The 19,134-nt window shown below is 44.2% G+C and overlaps 1 protein-coding gene across 1 annotated transcript; it reads right to left on the reverse strand.

Moving 5' to 3' along the window:
• Nucleotides 1-408: 408 nt before the first annotated feature.
• Nucleotides 409-9,976, reverse strand: LOC310830867 (keratin, type I cytoskeletal 12-like; the record flags this gene model as incomplete). Its single annotated transcript, XM_083710703.1, has 8 exons — nucleotides 409-746; nucleotides 1,866-2,191; nucleotides 3,862-4,079; nucleotides 4,772-4,897; nucleotides 5,656-5,817; nucleotides 6,988-7,144; nucleotides 8,179-8,261; nucleotides 9,617-9,976. 8 exons carry the CDS (start codon nucleotides 9,974-9,976, stop codon nucleotides 643-645), a joined length of 1,536 nt encoding a protein of 511 aa, XP_083566829.1. The 3' UTR covers nucleotides 409-642.
• Between the last annotated feature and the right edge of the window lie 9,158 nt (nucleotides 9,977-19,134).

Consider the following 19,134-nt stretch of genomic DNA (forward strand, 5'->3'; position numbering starts at 1 on the left):
GCCTGGCCTCACATACATGGAGATGCCCTTCATGATCATTGGGGCTTCTATATGGAGGATCTTCGTGGGGCTGGTCAATTAAGATGCACATAGCTGCAGTAGCTTAGAAACAGGGCTGCTGTGATTGTTTTACTGAGTGTAGTCCTCTGTTTTGAAGGACGTTCAGAGGTCAGCCCTCTCTTCGATGGTGTCATCTTTTTGAGGCTTGTCCCATCCGTGACTGGTTTGTAGATCTGAAACCAAGAGATCCACGTTCCGTCCCTGCTGTGCTGGTCGGGGCTAATGGGAGTTGTAGTCCCACGCACCTAGAAGCCACCAGTTTGGAGAAGACTGGCACAGGCAGTATGTAAACAATGCTTTAAAATAAAGACACCTGACCACAATGTTATCATTTACTTGCTTCAGAAGGAAAATCTTTATTGCAGGCTGAGATCACGGTTTTCTGTCTTGGTTGGTTTGCATGGAAGAAAGGCGCTCAAGAAAGCAGCAGTGACAGAAGCAGAGAAAAAAGGCAATTCTAACACGGCATTGTGGATTTAAGGCAGAAATCTTCGAGCTCCTGATACCTTGGCATAGTTTCTTTCATGGCATGCATCTGCTATGGCATGCTTTGAAAGATTCCCTATGGGAATCTGAGATGGCTTATTTAATTGGCTTTTCTTCAACTGATTGGACGTGAGTCGAGACGACTTGATCACCAATTCTATCTTCCACTATTGTCTTGATCACTCTTGTTTTTTGTACATCTGTGCAAGAAAGGAAATGCAGGGATTTAGGAGAGCCGTTATTCTTTTAAACAAGCAGATCATGGAACTCTTATTTAAATATGGGGGGCTGGGGCTGGGACTGTACTACTTAGAAACACAGGAAGCTGCCTTATAGTGAACCAGACCATTGGCCCATATAAGCCAGTATTGTCCAGATTGATTGGCAGAAACTATCCAGGTTTTCGGTCTGCTTTCCCAGTTCTACTTGGAGATGTAGGTAATTGAATCTGGGATGTTCTGTACGTAAGGCAGATGCTCTGTCATTGTGCCACACACTCTGTGCCATCAATATCCCATTTGCCCAGAGTTGACCCACGATTCATAGCCCATGCAAATAGCAGCTTGGAGGGAAGAGGGTCAATGGGAGCAGCTGCAACCCTGATCAACCATCCCATTGGGCAATTTCTGCACTGGGTGACTGTGGTGATCACACACAGGGCCTCTGATCTATTGACCCTGTGCCGCCACTGCGATTGCTTTTTCCGTTGCCACCACGCCATATCTCACGGGGACACACGGAGTCCAGACAGTTGTTAACATTAACAAATAATCAAGTTTATTTTTAAATGCAGGAACAAGCTTATGGTTTCAGTTAATTTTGCTTAGATCTTAGTTCCTAACAACTTCAAACTGATTATTCCCAACTATCTATCTGACTCCACCTGACAATTCCTCTCACTCTCTCACAATACAACTCTACCAACCCACACCTAATCCTCCCTCTTCCTTCTCCAGTTCCCAAACCTCAACTGACTTTCAAAACCTCCCACTCTAACTTTTACTCCTCCCTTACATTCCCACTGGCCAATCACATCACACTCATTTAACCCTTTCCTTATGACCCACCCTAGGAGGCAAACGCCACAGTGACCATTTGAGGTAAAGTTGTTATTACATTGGTGGCTCCTTAACTTTGATTCTTTCTTCACCAGCACAACCCTGCCATATACGGAACTTTCTCAGTTCAATTTTGGTACTCCAATAGGCAATTTATCAGCACTATTTCACCCTCTGAAATTAGTAGCAAAATAAATGTGCATTTTAAACAAAAATAGAAATGTGCATTTTTAACAGAAAAATAAGAGCAACATGTATTACCTCTGCTGCTGCTTCCATATCTTGATCCTGAATCCTGCGAACTTCCACCACTAAATCCTCTGTCTGTAGATCCTGAGCTTCTAGATTGTGAGTCTGCAGACCCAGAGCCTCTGGACTGTGACTGAAAGCTGGAAGTTTCTTGGACCCTGGATCTGGAATCTGAAGAACCGGAAGATCCGAACCCTCTAGATCCTGTGGATCTCGAGTCTCCACTGCCAAAAGCTCTGGATCCAGAGCTGGAAGAGGTCTGGTCTCTAGAACTTGAACCTACAGATCCTCTAGATCTAGTTTCTGAAGAGGTTCTTCTGGATCCAGATTCAAAATCACTATAAGAACAGTAAAAAACAAAGAAACTTTAGACTTGGTTATAGAAAAAAGAGAGGGCTTCTGTGAATGTACATTTGACAGTACCAAGATCAGTAAAGTCTTTATTGTAGATATTATGTGGGATCGAGATGAGAAAAGGCAACATCTATCTGAACCGTAATGAAGTTTGGATGTATTGAATAAGTGTGCTAATATTATTGTGGGTGGTTGGGTGCAGAAGTACTTCACACTCTTTCTCTCACAGCCCTTTCCCCCACTGTTAGGTAGCCCTTCCTCAGCTGGTGAGGTTTTCCTCCCCTGCAATTCCTGTATTTGCCCCCCCAAGCTACTATCAAACTTTCTCCTAAGCTTAATAGAAGCATGGGTGGTGGTGGTCCATCAGAATTGTGGAATTGTGGGTGGAGGAGGGAAGGTTTAAGACATTACTCTTCCTGCAATCCCCCTTGTGCTGCTCAGCTGACTGGAGAACAGCTGACAGTGGTGGAAAGAGGGTTGGACTGCAGAAAAAGAGATAGTCTTCTTGCTACTCTGCTTATCAGTAGGAGGATCTGTTTTATGGACCATGTACAATTAGGCAGTTGGCCAGAAGCAGCTCCCCCCCTGTGTGTGTCTCTCTGTGTGTATGTATATATGCATATATGTATATATGTGTGTGTGTCTGTGTGTGTGTGCATATATAGTCCTATATCTATTGTCCAATCTGTCATAGAGGCTTTTTAACAAGCTTGTCTTTTGTCTCCCTATCCAATAACAGATTAAACATTTTAAACAAGTTTTCCTTTGTTTTGTAGAAGTTCTTTTTCAAATTGTGAGCTTTGATACGAACACCCATTTTTCCTGTCTATTTGAAACATTTCATGTAACTGATGATATTGTAGCCAGCCCTTAACATGACTCCTTACACTTTCCATTGATTTCTGTTTAGATTCCCCCTCTTTAAAGTGCAGCAATTCCCTGTAGGTTGCCCACTGTCTATCCATATTAACTTTCTTAATTGTAATAGCCTCGATTGGAGATACAGTCATACTTCATGTTGCATCCGCTTCAGGTTACATCTTTTCATCCTGCGGCAACCCGGAAGTACTGGAACAGCTACTTCCGGGTTTCGCCGTTTGGGCATGTGCAGAAGCGCTAAAACGTACTGCATGTGTGCGCAGATGCGGCGCTTCTGGATGCAAATGCTTCAAGTTGCAGACACACCTCCAGGACGGATTACGTCCACAACACGAGGTTCCACTGTAGCCATAAAGATGTTTTCCTTTCCAGCAGATTTTTATATTTCTCCCAAACTCTATACAAATTCTTCTTTAGAATATGATTCATAAAACTTTTATAAATTTTTGCCTTCCCATACCAGAGACATGCATGCCAGCTGAATTTTAAATCGTGACCTTCTAAGTTCAGGATGTCTGCATTATCCAATGTGATCAATTCTTTTAACCAGCACAAGCAGGCTGCCTCATAATACATTTGCCCATTTCTGAACCAGAAATAGAAAGAAAGGGCATGTTTCTCGGGGACTATGCAAACTGACTGGAGAATGTGCGTATCGAGCAGGGAAATGCCCAGTTAAGCAATGAGAAACCAAGTGATGTGTGGACCCTTAGGCAAAGGAAAATCAAATACATTTAGGAATGGCAGACTTCTACCACGTTCCTCCCTTTTTTACCTGTCTCCTCCATCCAGCAGACTGCGGTAAGTCTCAATCTCATTCTCCAGGCGGATCTTGATATCCAGGAGCTGTTCATATTCTCTGTTTTGGCTTTCCATGTCTTCCCTGATCTGCACCACTTGTCCCTCCACGTTGCTTATTACTCCTTGTATCTGGGAAAGTTCGCCACAGAATCTGCCTTCTACATCTGCCAGGGTGGCCTCCAGAGATTGTTTCTGATGAAAGGCGGGGTGGGGGTGGTGGAACATTGAAAGTTGAATAAAAAGATAAAATGAGAACACAGATAATAAAAACATAAACAAATAAATAGCCCCTCCCACAAACACATTTAATGGTATGTTTAATGGTAGGGCTGGATGCTACAAGGCCATGTGTGCCCTCTGTGTATATTGTCTATATCTCTTCTTGTTTTAAACTTAAGGAAGGGTTAGAAAGGTATAAAGTAATAAGTAAAGAAAGATGCTAACTGTTAGCCCCCAAATGAAAAGTGAGCGAGGTCCCAACTGAAGAGGACAGGCAACTTAAGTTGACAGAATCTGCAGAACTTGTAGATTTAACACATAGAATAAGAGAGCAAGAAGAACATACATTTAAAGAAGAGTGGAAAACATTTATTGAATATGTGGAAAATGACTATACAGCTGAAAACACTGGCAGCCTTAAGATAAATTCAACAGAGTACCGGTAATTAATTTTTGACAGATGTGATAGAGGAAAATTGATTTGAATGGTTATAGTAAAATATGCAGGGATGTATGATACACAAAATGAACCATGGAAAGAGAAGAAGGGAAGTCCCTGGATGTTTTAAAGTTTGTGAAATGTTTATTTGCAATTGTAAAATTGTAAAATAAAAATTCTCAAAGAAAAAAAGATGCTAACTGAACGAAAGAAAGAATTCTTATACCATAGACAATTGGGTTTGCAGTTCCATTTCTAGGCTTTGCAGAGTGTGTCTTAGTTCGGTAATCTCACTCTTGTTGGTGCTGGTCTCTTCAACACTGCTGGTGATCTGCTTATTCAGTTCTTGACTCTGAAATAAAGTGATTAAAAGAGGGAGAGAGAGTTATCCAAAGGTTTTTAGTCAAATGAATAATTTTGCTTAAGGAAGAGTCCTCTGCGAAGTCAAAAGTGAGCATTTTCTGCAAGACAAAAAGAAGGCACTTTTTATCATATGTGGTGGAATTGTAAAGTGATAAAGGAATTCTGGGAAATGATATATAATGAATTGGAAAAAAAATGTTGAAAATAACCTTTGCTAAAAAAACCCAGAAGCCTTTTTGTTAGGAATTGTAGGTGCAGAGATACCGAAGGAACTAAAAAGATTGTTTATGTATGCTACAATAGCTGCAAGGATGCCTCTTGCCCAGAGCTGGAAAGATGACAAGATGTCTACGAAGGTGGACTGGCAGATGAAACTACTAGACTATGCAGAGATGGCAAGACTGGACGGGAAAATCAGAAATCAGGAGGATCAAAACTTCAACAGAGAATGGGACAAATTCATATTATATTTGAAAGACCACTGTAAACACTTTGGCAGGTTTTAAATAACTGTTGCAATGATACATAAACCTTGGATACAATGGAGGATTGTAAATTAGATGGACTTACAATATGCAGTTAAAAAAAAGTTACCTTAAAGAGCCCACGGAGGGGAGGAGAGATGTCTTGAGATTTGGAAGAATCTTGTGTTATTTTTTATTATTTGTGACTATGAGTGTGAATGAATTTGTAAAACCAAATGAAAACTATTGAAATAATAAAAAAGTGAGCATTTCCGCCACCTACCTGTTCGTTGAACCAGGCCTCAATGTCTTGCCTGTTCTCCTCAGCGAGGGCTTCATATTCTCCTCTCATCTTATTGAGGAGGGCAGTCAGGTCAACTCCTGGGGCGGCATTCATTTGCACATCAATGCCTCCGGCCGTGGTATCAGTCACAGAGCTCATATCCTGCATCAATAAAAATGTTCCTTCAACACTTGCTGCAAGAGCAGTAAAATAAAACAGATTGTGTGGTTTTTTTAAAATATGAGGAGTATCTCTGAGTAATTGTAATATTTTCTAGATGACATCAACTGGTTTCAATAACTTTGCTTCTAGCGCCGAGACTCCAGAGAGGTCTATATCTGATCCAAAATAGATTTAGCAGATGTAGGTGTGGGGTACCTCTTACCCAGGCACCCCCAAACTCAGCCCTCCAGATGTTTTGTGACTACAATTCCCATCATCCCTGACCACTGGTCCTGTTAGCTAGGGATGATGGGAGGTGTAGTCCCAAAACAGCTGGAGGGCCGAGTTTTGGGATACCTGCTCTTACCATTTCATAGAAGCCAACTCCTAGGGGCCATGGGGCCTTGGCCCCCACAATAAAATATTTGAGGGGGCTGGGCCCTCACAGAGTTGATGGGCATTCCCATTCAAATGTTGTGTTGTACACTGCGTCATGTGATTGATTATGTGGGGTGGGGCTTACCTGGGCCCCCAACAATATTTTATTCAAGTTGGCATCCCTGTTCTATTTTGTTTTCTGCTCCATCATTTACCTGAAGTTTCTCCTGCGTAGGTGAAGCTTGATTTGGGCTCTGGTCTGTTTATTATCTATGTAAAGGTGAAAAGGCAAAGGACCCCTGGACGGTTAAGTCCAGTCAAGGGCGAACTGGGATGTGGCACTCATCTCACTTTCAAGCCACAGGAGCCAGAGTTTGTCCACAGACAGCTTTCTTGTTCATGTGTCCAGCTTCTGGCACAACGGAACACCGTGATGGAAACCAGAGCGCACAGAAATGCTGTTTACCTTCCTGCCGCAGTGGTACCTATTTATATACTTGCACTGGAACTGCTAGGTTGGCAGAAGCTGGGACAAAGCAACAGGAGCTCACCCCATCATGCGAATTTGAACCTCCGACCTTCTGATCAGCAAGCCCAAGAGGCTCTGTGGTTTAGAGCACAGCGCCACCCACTCCCCTATTATCTATACGGGTAATGCAAACCAATACTATTAAGTCCCACGGCAAGCACACGTGTGTGTGTATATGTAATGTGTGTGTATATGTAATGGTAAATATACACAAACACACACATATTGGACCTGACTTTAGGCATTACTGAGACCTACATTACCTCTTCATGAGTCTTCTTCATATACTCAAGCTCCTCAGTCAGGCTTTCAATCTGCATTTCAAGATCACCCCTGCTCATGGTTATCTCATCTAGGACCTTACGGAGGCCATTGGTGTCAGCTTCAACACTCTGGCGGAGAGCCACATCATTGTCGTACCTGAAGCAAAATGGAATAAAAAAGGTTGTCAGCAGATCATGTGGGAATCATCTGAACACAGAGAGGGAAACATGTTCCTTCTCTGTGGGTGTTTTCTTTGATGCCTTCATCAGTTTTCTTCACGGTTGGAGGCAACAAGGCTTCTGAAGACCAGTTGCTGGAAAACACAGGAGGAGAGAGGTCTCTTGTGCCCAAATCCTGCTTGCAGATTTCCCACAGGCCACTGGACTAGATGGGCCACTGGCCTGATTCAGCAGGCTCTTCTTAAGTTCCTATATTATTTTAAAGGTAAAGGGACCCCTGACCATTAGGTCCAGTCGTGACCGACTCTAGGGTTGGGGCACTCATCTCGCTTTATTGGCTGAGGGAGCCGGCGTACAGCTTCTGGGTCATGTGGCCAGCATGACTAAGCTGCTTCTGGTGAACCAGAGCAGCACACGGAAATGCCGTTTACCTTCCCGCCAGAGTGGTACCTATTTATCTACTTGCACTTTGATGTGCTTTAGAACTGCTAGGTTGGCAGGAGCAGGGACCGAGCAACGGGAGCTCACCCCATTGCAGGGATTCAAACCGCTGACCTTCTGATCGGCAAATCCTAGGCTCTGTGGTTTAACCCACAGCTTTATGTTGGGGCTATGTGCTTGCATATCAGGTTTTAAAGAAGGTGTGGTTATCAGTGGTGTTTTTGTCACACATATGAACCAAACCTGGAATTAGCTAAGCACTCAGCTAAATTTATGATGTGAAATTAGGACTGCAGCCCTATAACCCTTGGGAGTAAGCCCCACTGAACTCCATGGGACGTACTTCTGAGTAGACATGGTTGGTGTTGTGCTGGAGCACACAAATGCAATTAATTGGCTGGTGGGTATGAATTTGTTCCACCCAAGCATACAGTAAATGTACTGTATTTACACCTCATGGGATATGCATGCTGGAGATCTCACAGTAGGCTGGTTTTTCTGCTCTACATGAATGATTCAGCAAACATCTCCACCAGGATGTGGAGCAGATGCCCATTTTGTCCCACTTACTTCAGCTTGAAGTCAGCAGCAGCCAGCCTAGCATTATCAACCTGCAAAATGAGGCCGCCATTGTCTGTAATTGCAGCAATTATCTGCAAAAGAAAGAATCAATAATTAATATATAATTGAATGTTGGATTCGGACATGTAGTAAGTTCCTCTCCCAACTCATTCACGCACATTTAAAGCAGTATGATACCACTTTAAGTAGTCATGGCTTCCCCCAGAGAAATAAACTACAGCGCTGTTGGAAATTTCTACCCAATTTTAATCTGTACAGGAATTATTATTTAGCACCATTAAGAATAGGACGGATTATGAATTATGTTACATATCTTGTCTCCTTTTGTTTTGGGAAGTCAAGACAAGTCTGCTTAATTAATGAGGGGAATATATAGTATTAAAAAAACAGATGAGAGATATACGGGTTTTAAAACGACATTATTTCTTTCTTCTCTTTTATATAGTTAGGATAGATTTTGTCTAAAACTAAGCATCCAATAAGTTTAAGGAGTTTTTTTTTATTAGAATGGAAGAATACTAACAAAAAAACCCACAGAAAAGAAAAGTAGGTAAATAAAATTAATATTTCAGCAATAAATGACTGGGGAGCTGGAGCTACTTCTCTATGAGGAAAGGTTACATTTCTGTGAACCGCCCTGAGACCTCTGGGTATAAGGCAGTATATAAACTCAACTTATAATAATAATAATGTGAGGGTTGGGGGAATAAAAGTATGCCCTTTGTCAAAATGGATCTCACCTTCCAGGGGTGTCTCTGAGAAAGGGCCGTAACTCAATGATAGAGCATCTGCTTTGCATGCAGATTCAATCCCTGGCATCTCCAGAACAGACTAGGAGAGAAGCCTCTCTGAAATCATGGACAGTCACTGTAACTCAGTGTAGGCAATACCAACATAAGTTGGATGAGTAGCTTGGCTAAGTGTAAGGCACCTTCCTATGTTCCAGTGTCTCCAGCTATTTTATAGTTATTAAGGGCCATTCGCCTGCAATTTCCTTAATAGATTTGTCTGGCAACTTGGCTTGTTGACCATTAAGGGACCTCAGCAGTCCCCCTGGCCCCATTAACTCTCTCCTGCCCCCCTCCACCTGCAAATTCGCACAATAAATACAGCTGTACCTTGGTTTTCGAACAACTTATTTCTCAGACATTTTGACTCCCGAACGCCACAAACCTGGAAGTGACCGTTCTGGTTTGCGAACTATTTTTGGAAGCTGAACGTCTGACGGGGCTTCCGATTGGCTGCAGGAGCTTCCTGCAGCCAATCAGAAGCTGCACTTTGGCTTCCAAACGTTTTGGGAGTCAAATGGACTTCCAAAACAGATTCCGTTTGACTTCCAAGGTACGACTGTATAAGCCTTGTGAATTGAACAAATGCATCAAATAAAGCCCTGCAACATATTTTTGTGGCTTGTTTCTTTCCATACCTGCGCCCTAAGGTCATCGATGACTGCGTAATACTTGCTGTAATCCCGTTGCTCTCCGCCTCTGGAGCTTCCTCCAAACTTCTCGTACCATTCTGCAATCTTCCTCTCCAGGTCACTGTTCGCCTCCTCCAGCGCTTGGACATTGTTCAGATAGGCTGCCAAGCGGTCGTTGAGATTTTGCATCGTCTGCTTCTCGCCGCCGGAAAGGAGTCCGCCCTCGCCGCCCCCAAAGCCGTTAAAACCCCCAGCCGACCCACCTCCAATGGCACCCCACCCAGCACTTGAGCCCCAGGACCCACCAGCACCACATGACATGCCACCAGAACTCCATCTCCCTCTGCTCTCAGACATCCCATTCATACCGCACATGCTCCCGCCAGAGCCCCAGGCGCCGCCACCACAGCTGGAGCCTCCACCAATGGTCCTTCTGCTAGATCCGCCGCTGAAGCTTGAGCTTCCACCCAAGCCCCTGCCACTTGATCCACCACTGAAGCTGGAGCTTCCACCAAAGGCCCTGCCGCTAGATCCACCGCTGAAGCTGCATGCTCCATGGCCAGACATCCTTGCTGGTCCTCGGCTGCTGCTGCTGCTGCGGGAAGAAGTGGCTTGTCTGGAGGACTGGCTAAAGAAACTCATGTTTGCAGCACAACGTACAGAGGACCTTCCCTGTGCAGAAATGCAGTGATGGTGACCTCGGAAGGCAGTTTTTACCTTTTTATACACAAATGTGCAATTGCATCATATTCCTAAGTGTATGGTGTGTTTTTTTGCCAAATTGCTAGCCTAGCCCATCATCAGCTAATTATAATAATTAATAGCTAATCCCAATATGCATGCTTGGGTTCTTCCCTCTGGTTAATCAGCATGTCAACATGGAGAATAGGTGGAGCGGGGTGGGCCAACCCTTTCATTAGAGCCTTTGGAACTCAATTGAGTAATTACTGTACTTTCCTTTTTATAGCTTCGCTGCTTCCTAACACATTATTGCATGCTGTTTCTTTAGGTACACTGGTACCTTGGGTTACAGATGCTTCAGGTTACAGACACCGCTAACCCAGAAATAGTACCTCAGGTTAAGAACTTTGCTTCAGGATGAGAACAGAAATCATGCAGCTGTGGCGCAGCGGCAGCAGGAGGCCCCATTAGCTAAAGTGGTACCTCAGGTTAAGAACAGTTTCAGGTTAAGAACGGACCTCCAGAACGAATTAAGTTCTTAACCTGAGGTACCATACCACTATATCCTTGTTTTATCCCTGCATTACCATGCCTCTTTATTCCTTCTCCCTTTTGCACACATCTTGCCGGAATTGCAGCGTTAACTTTCAGGTTAACGCTGATTCTGGCAAGTTTTATTCCAGCGTAGACAAAAAGGAAGAACTTCTTCACACGGTGTGTGGTTAAACTGAGGAGCTAGTTTCCACAAGAGACAGGGAGAGCCAACAACTTGGATAGCTTTAAAAGAGGACTGGACAAATTCACTCAGGAGAAGGCTGTCAATGCCTACTAACCCTGATGGCTATGTTTGACCTTCACGGTTTGAGGCAATATATCTCTGAACACCAGTTGCTAGAAACCATGGGAGTGGAGAGCGCTGTCATGCTTTAGTCCTGCCTGAGAGCTTCCCATAATCATCTGGTTGACCAATGGGAGAACAGAGTCCTGGACTAGCTGGACTAAAGCACGGGTCCCTGACCCTTTACACCAGGGAGAGATTTTGGACCACAGAGATTCAGGGGGGCAAATCAGATTCTGAAAACCACAGAAGTTCATAACTAGTAGCTGGTGGCTCCTGTTTATAACTGTGCTGAGCTGTCATATAGCTTATAGGCTCCCTTCCCCAACTCTTCTCTCGGGGCTGACTTAGGGTTTTTCCAGGAGCAGAGGTCACAGTATATTTTGGATGCAGTTCAAGTGCTTGCTTGAAAAGTAATTTTTTAAAAACCATCATCTTAATTCTGTGATTCTATGCTTAATTCTGGATTGAAAATAATTATGCTGTCAATGAATGGTGGCAGGTGAGTCTATGATAGTGCACTTAGTGTATACTGGCTAATTTTCCTCCCGGCTTTCAAAGGGCAGATGAAGTTGTTGTTTTTTATCCCACTAATTACTTAAAGCTTGTCATGACTGCTGACTAGCTAAATCTCCTTTTCAATTGAAATAATGTTAGATACATTGCATCACGCATACCCTTTGCCAAACCCAGAAACATAAATCATCTTTTGAGACCACAGAGGCAAGCTTTTGTTAACCTGTTAGTCATTCTCCATCAACCACGGCCATCACATTGAAGAAAGACATGAGCACCTTTTTGTATCGCTTCTGACCGCGCCAATGAAGGTTCTGCTCCATCTGACTAATACGGGTTCACAAGGGCAAGAGATGACACTGGAGTCAACGCCATAACTTTCACAATCTTGGAACAAACGCCAGTCCTATCCAGTATCTATAGTGGTGCTCACCAGATCAATGATCTGCAGCAAAGGTTTTCAACCTTTTTGAGCCCATGGCTTACCTAACCAACCACATTCTTTCTGTGGCACCTCTGTGGGGCTCAGGAGCCCAGTTACCTCACCCCTTGCCTTCAGAGATGGCAGCCCCTCACCCCTTTTTGAACACCCTTCCTTGTGGAGTTTTCCCTCAGCCTCCTCTCCTCTCCCCTCTCCTTGGGAGTCTTCCAGGCAGCTACCACTACCACCCCAGTCTCTGAGCCACCCCCCTGCCCCAAAGAGGGGTGCCTCCTCACACTGCCCCACAGGGGCCTGGGAAGAGGATGCCCCAAGCCATAACACCCTGACAGAGATTGGCCAAAGGTGAACATGAAGACAGCCCCTTACTCACCTTGGGAGGTAGCAGTGGGTGCTGCCAGGCCTGCATGGCAGAATGGCTCACACTGCAAGCACAAGAAAGGCCAGTTCAGTGCCTGCCTTCCTACCCAGCCTCCCACTTGTCAGTCCATTACCAACAGCGAGGGCTGGCTGGCTGGGCTCCCTCACCCACTTGCTTGCCTACTCCGAGGCCGCCTCAGGTCCTGACGGCCAGCACCCTCTGGCCAGTGCCAGAGGCATCATTTGCCTGGGGCTGTTGCAACAAACAACAAATATATAAAATGAAAGGGTTTAAGGTCAGTAAAAAGGAGGAGGATTGGTTTGAGAAAATATTGAATTATTTGGGCAGGTTTGAACAATTTGGGGCAATTAAAATGTTAAAAGTTTGTGGAGGGAGGAGTGTTAAGGTATATAGAATTATACATATGGTTGATTTGAATATGTTATTATTGATTATGTATACCCAATGTAACAGCTGCCTGGGGTTTTTCACTGTTTGTTTTCACTGTTTGTGTTTTGGTTGTTGGTAAAAAAAATAAAAAATTAAACACACACACACACACACACACCAAACAACCACACAACCCTTTGGGAGGCAGAGACACAAGAGGGCATCAGAGGAGGGGAGGACGGGAAGAGGGACAGAGGCCAATGTTGCCCACGGCACCCCTGACCATCATTCAAGGCATCCCAAGTTGCCACAGAACACTGGCTGAAAACCTCTGATCTACAGTCACAGCAAGCAGTGTAACTATCCAATGGTTTGGCTTCACTCCCAAAGGTGCACTCCTCCATTGTCTCCCAAGACAGACGTATGCTAAAATCTATTGTTCCTGAAGGATTTTTCTGTCCTATGGCAAATCTGGATAGCCTCACCCTTTGCATTCTATTTAACAGTGAAGATGACACATGTACCATCCCTTCATGTAGGAAAGTGGATGGACTTGTGTGGTAGGACAGCGAGGGGTCAGGAACCTTCAGCACCTGGATAGCTCAGATGGTTGCTCCTAGAGGCTAATCTTCCCTCGGTAGAATTATGGACCTGGCGTAGGGCACTTAACTAATGGCTTCGCCTAAACTCAAATCCCCCCTGTTTAATATCCCTAATGCTGCAAGATTGTCACAAGAGTGCCTGGACTAAAATTGTCTATCAAAAACTTTGCTCTTGTGGTTTATCACCACAACAGCTACACACTTTGGGTTTTAGTAAAGCAAACAGTCTAATTTGTCAGCGCCTAAATGGTATCGAGTGTCAGAACAACTTGGCCACAATAAGGAAATTTTGCCCATGATATGACCATTTCCCACCTTCCCATTTCAACTCTCTGGTACCCTATCTGCATAGATATCTAGCAATTCTAAAACATAGACGCTTTTTACTCTCGCAAGATTGAATGTATTGCCCTCGGCTGTACTGGAGGGACGATTCCAACAGATTCCACATGAAAAATGCTTATGTCCCTGTGGAGACGGCAGTACCAAATCGGTGGTGCATGCCCTTGTGGCTTGCACTCTTTATAAAGACTTGAGGAATGACGTTACCACCCCTCTTTTATTGTCCATTCTGGGTCGCCCAACCACTGCCACACTGTCCTTTCTTTTGGCAGATCAGGATGAGCAGATGACAGCAAAGTCTGCAAGGTTTTTAGCTGGGGCAATTAGAATAAGATACCCTATTTGACTATTGATTCAAAACCCTAAAATGTATTTTATATAATTGAGTTTTTATTTCTATTCTTTGTATATTGTATTGTTGTTTTATTGCTATGGCCAATGGCTGACGCAAATAAATATTCATTCATTCTTCAGCTCAGTTGGTTAGAGCGTGGTGCTGATAACACCAAGGCTGCAGGTTCGATCCCTGTATGGAACAGCTGCATATTCTGGCATCGCAGGGGGTTGGACTAGATGATCCTCAGGGTCCCTTCCAACTCTATGATTCTATGCAGGCAAATGCCATAAAGGGGGATGGATTTTCTAATTGCGTGTGATGCCCTTATGCTGCCGTGTAATTTTGGCAGCCTGTTGGGCAGAACACAGAAGCAAGTCAGCAGTTTCCAGCACGCCTCTTAAGGGTGTGCATCACCTCTGTGTGAATCCTGAATGACACAGCCAAGCAGAGCAGACTCTCACGTTCCCGAGTCACATCACCCCATTAACAAGGCATGTTGAGGCGGGTCAGGGAGTCCCCAGCCTTCCAAGCAGCTCTTTCACCCTGGTTTTTTCTCCAGAAAGTTTAATTCATAACCTCTTTCCCTGCTTTTCTATTCTGAGAAATGAAACTAAATTAACTGAGGAAATGCCCTGTGTTTGAGAGGGGAGGACTTGGAGAGGAGAAGGGAGATGGAAGAGAAGGAGAAGGAAGAATGTGTGTGTTTTGTTTCGATGGTCTACTTTTTATTCACAGTTTTCCCAGTGGACTCAAAACACAGTGATTTGTGGGGAGAAATAAACAAAGTTGCTACTTATGTGGGTTATTGAACAGGACATAAGAGCATAGCAAGAGGCTACTGGATCAGGTCCGTGGTCAACCTGATGCCTGCGAGGGTTGGGGGGGGGAATTTGGCCTTGCACAGGGCTCTGTAGTACCCAAGCCCTCCACTGCTATCCACTGAAAGCAATTAAGAAATACAAGATGCTAATGTATCGCAAGTGTGTTCACCCTCCCATATCCAAAATGGGGGGTGGGGACAAAATGGAGGAAGAAACTCAAACAGTCCAATAAGTACTGAGCATGCTCAGTGTGAATGGAATGCACAGTGTTGGGGGGGGGACAACAAGGAAAACTGGGGTGGGTGGAAAGGGGATGGAATAGAGTTTGCTGCAGGGCCACACTTATTCTCTAGTGCCAATCCAAAATGACACCACCCCTATATAAGAATGAGGTATCATGTGACTCAGGAACATGAAAACCTGTGTTTTTGTGGTATATCTTTATGCCCACCCACTCTGGGAGACCCAAAAAGAGCCCAATGGGAACTGAGCATGCCCAGTGGGCATGGAATGCCAACCGTATGTTGGGCAGGAGGAAACTGCACTGATAATACAGTTCCCAATTTCCACTCCTCCCTATCTTCAACATTTGCCTCATTGGCCCCATCAAGATTTTCACTCCATTGAACCCCAACCCTGGCTTGCTGTCCCTCAATTCATTACCCCCACTTATGCTTTCCTGGTTGCTGAGAGGTCCTGGCAGAAAACAGTTTCAGTTCCGAATCTTTCCTTTACCTTCTGCTTTTTATCTGGCCAAGCAACATTACTGCACCACCCTGATCCACACCCATTGCAACAATCACTGGAACAATCTCTGGAATTTCTGTATTTGATGCTCTGCTAAGATCTGCCCTCCACCTGCCTGCTCCACATTCTCCAACCCCTTTACTGACTCATCCTTGCCCTCTAGGATCTTGGTTGATCTTGCTCCCCCCCCCACCCTTTTGCCTCCAAATCCCTGGAGTGCGCTGTTCCTTTTGTTGAGCTTCTCTCTTCCAGCCTCCATCTTGACCCCTTTCAATCGGACCTCTACCTTCTGTGCTCCACTGAAACGGCCCTTGTTAAAAATCACAGGTGATCTTTTCACTGCCTAAGATCTCCGCTCTACTATTATCTTCCTTGAACTCCTTGACTTTTGCCTTTGTGCTAGGGATTGTGGGGAAATGAGTTCAGTTTGCATTTTGTATGTGAACCTGCCTCATTTGCTCTCCCCAAACCAATATGTGAACTGAAACATGTCAATTTGCACTTCTCTGAATTTTGCAATTTCCTGTAATACAATTTTGCAATTTCTGCTAATATATGCCTTTGTATGATCACTTAAAACTTCATGTGATCATACAAAGGCATATATAAGCGAAAATTGCAAAATCGATACACATTAATTGGCTGGAGAAGTGTCTTGCTAAACCTGTAGAAGTGTGAATTTCAAAGGAAGTTTCTATTTGTGCAAATTAGGTCGGCTTGCCCTTAAATGTGAATCGAACTGTATTTCTTCCCCATCTCTAATGCTGGCTAGACCTGGGAGAAGAGCACGGCAGCTGCTGCCTTTGCTCTGGGAAGCTACTTTTTGCTTGTTTGCACTAAGCCATGGTTTCACTTTGTGTTGTGTATGAACTGGGCCACTGCATTCTACGAGGAAAGGAAGAACATCCCTTCAGGTGCATGGGGATTAAGAGGATTTGAATCTTAATGAAATATAATAGGCCAATCATATTTTTTGTCATAATAAGCATTGACTTGCCTAGATTGAACGAATGAAACTAGCCTAACAACTTGGGCAACAGAACCACTGAACCAGGGTGAAATCGTTGTTGGCATCCATCTGTCCTGAGAGGCAATGGAGTGCACCTCCGGGGGTGAAGTCAAATCACGGTGTTAGCAGCACCAAAGTGCCCTCCCCAGGGCATAAGCCTGGGCAGTGTGTGTGGAGGTCCTGGGCTGCCCAGACAACAAGACTCTCGTCTTGGCCTCACTGATGTGGTCCAAAGGAAAGCAGAGCAATACATTTGGCACCGGCTGGGTTGCAGGAGTTGCCAGAAGGAGGCATACAAGAAGAAGAAGAAGAAAAAGAAGAGTTTGGATTTGATATCCCGCTTTATCACTACCCTAAGGAGTCTCAAAGCGGTTAACAATCTCCTTTCCCTTCCTCCCTCACAACAAACACTCTGTGAGGTGAGTGGGGCTGAGAGACTTCAAAGAAATGTGACTGGCCCAAGGTTACCCAGCAGCTGCATGTGGAGGAGCGGAGACGTGAACCCGGTTCACCAGATTACGAGTCCACCGCTCTTAACCACTACACCACACTGGCTCTCATCCAAGGTGCCATCCAACTGTCTTAGGGACTCCACTCCAGACTTGTGTAGGGTTTACTCCTTCCAAAAATATTCTGCAAGGCAGCAGAGGTTTAGGATGAGAGTTTCCCTCCTCCGAGATGAACTGCCTACCCAGGCTGACAAGCCCCATCTGAGCCTCTGGGTGAAATATGTTTTTGGTAAAAAGTGAATTCTTTTAAATGGTTGTTTTCTGCGTCCCCAGTAGATGGCACCCTGTCCTTCTTAAAACTAGTTTGAAATGTGTTGTTTGATTGTGGTGCTGTGTCCCATAGACCTGTGGTCTTTATGCTTGTTTATTTTTCTTGCTTGCTTCCTTTTGTCTCTGTATTTGTTTTAAAAACTCATTTATTTACTTAGCGTTCTTCAACAGGGATCCTCCTTTAATTTTGCTTCCATTCCTTCTGTAATCAGATACCCAACATGGTGCCTTCCGGATGTTGATAGAATCGCAGAGCTGGAAGGGATCCCGAGGGACATCTAGTCCACCCCCAATGCAATGCAGGAATCTCAGCTAAAGCACCCACAGCTTCCATCATCCTTAACTATCCCAGGAACTCCCATTTTCCCTGACTGGGATTTCAGTAATAGCTGGAGGGCCCCATGTTACTAAATCTTGAGGAAGTCTTGTCTTTTCAAACCTTTGTACCAACAATGTCAATAACATTTCTTTTTCTATTTTAATTTACATTTTTATTAGTTTTTACATATATTTTCCAAACAGAACATATCGTCTCATCTCATCTTATAGAACATTTTAGCTATTTTAGCCTGAAACTTCCATCAGCCACGTCTAATGATTTTCAAACCTCATCTCTTAATCTTACATTTGATCCTAACTAATAATGCATAGCTTAAAATCCATTCTCACAAATATTTTCTGCAATATTTTATATGGTTCTCCTTACAAAACTTATTGTAGTCCTATAAGCGTAGTCAGTTGTTAATAACATTTCTTGCCCTTTTTGTGTGTTTTCGAATGGAGACAAGTTGCCACAATATTACTGTATGTTCTGAGTACGGTTATTGCTTTTGAGTTGAATTGAGAAAATCACATAGAACTATGAAGTATGGTAGTCAGGAACATAGGAAAGCTATTGTATACTGAGTCAGGCTGTTGATATTGAGCTCCGTGCTGTCTACAGAGCTTGCCAACAGTTCTCCAGGTTCTCAGGCAGAAGTCCTTTCGAATCCTAGCTGTGGATGACAGCCAAACACTTGCTCTGCCACTGTTTCATACCTGTGGATTTGAAAATATGTACAGGCAGGACTTGATATGCACTGCACGTAGATTGGAAATCTGAAGTGTGAGGCTGTTCCTAAAGCACAGCCAGCTGAGATAAAACATGTGATTGACTTGCATGCAGAAATACCCCCCTCCACCCCAAATAACCAAAAGTCCTGGGAGATTCAAGGTACAAGATTTCCTAAAGTATCCTCTGGTCTGATTTAACGGTTCAGGACCACAATACCTCACAGATCGCCTTTTTCCATATGAACCTCCCCAGAGCCCAAGACCATCTTCTGAGGCCCTTCTTCGTGTGCCTCCTCCTGGAGAGGTTTGGAGGGTGGCAACACGAGAACGGGGCCTTCTCTGCAATGGCTCCCTGTCTGTGGAATGCTCTCCCCAGGGAAGTTCGCTTGGCTCCTTCATTACACACCTTTAGGCACCAGGCAAAAAAGTTCATTTTTAACCAGGCCTTTGGTTGATCTGTTTGACATATACCCTTTTAAAATGTGGCTCTTTTATGGGTGTGTGTGTGTTATTGGGTTGTTGTTTTTATTCTGATTATATATGTTGTGATCTTTTCTGTTTTACTTATTGCATGGCCCAACCACCTGGCTGGGAACAACAGGAGAGGAG

Source organism: Podarcis gaigeae (genome assembly GCF_964106915.1).
Source record: "Podarcis gaigeae genome assembly, chromosome: 13".
In the NCBI taxonomy this organism is placed as follows: domain Eukaryota; kingdom Metazoa; phylum Chordata; class Lepidosauria; order Squamata; family Lacertidae; genus Podarcis; species Podarcis gaigeae.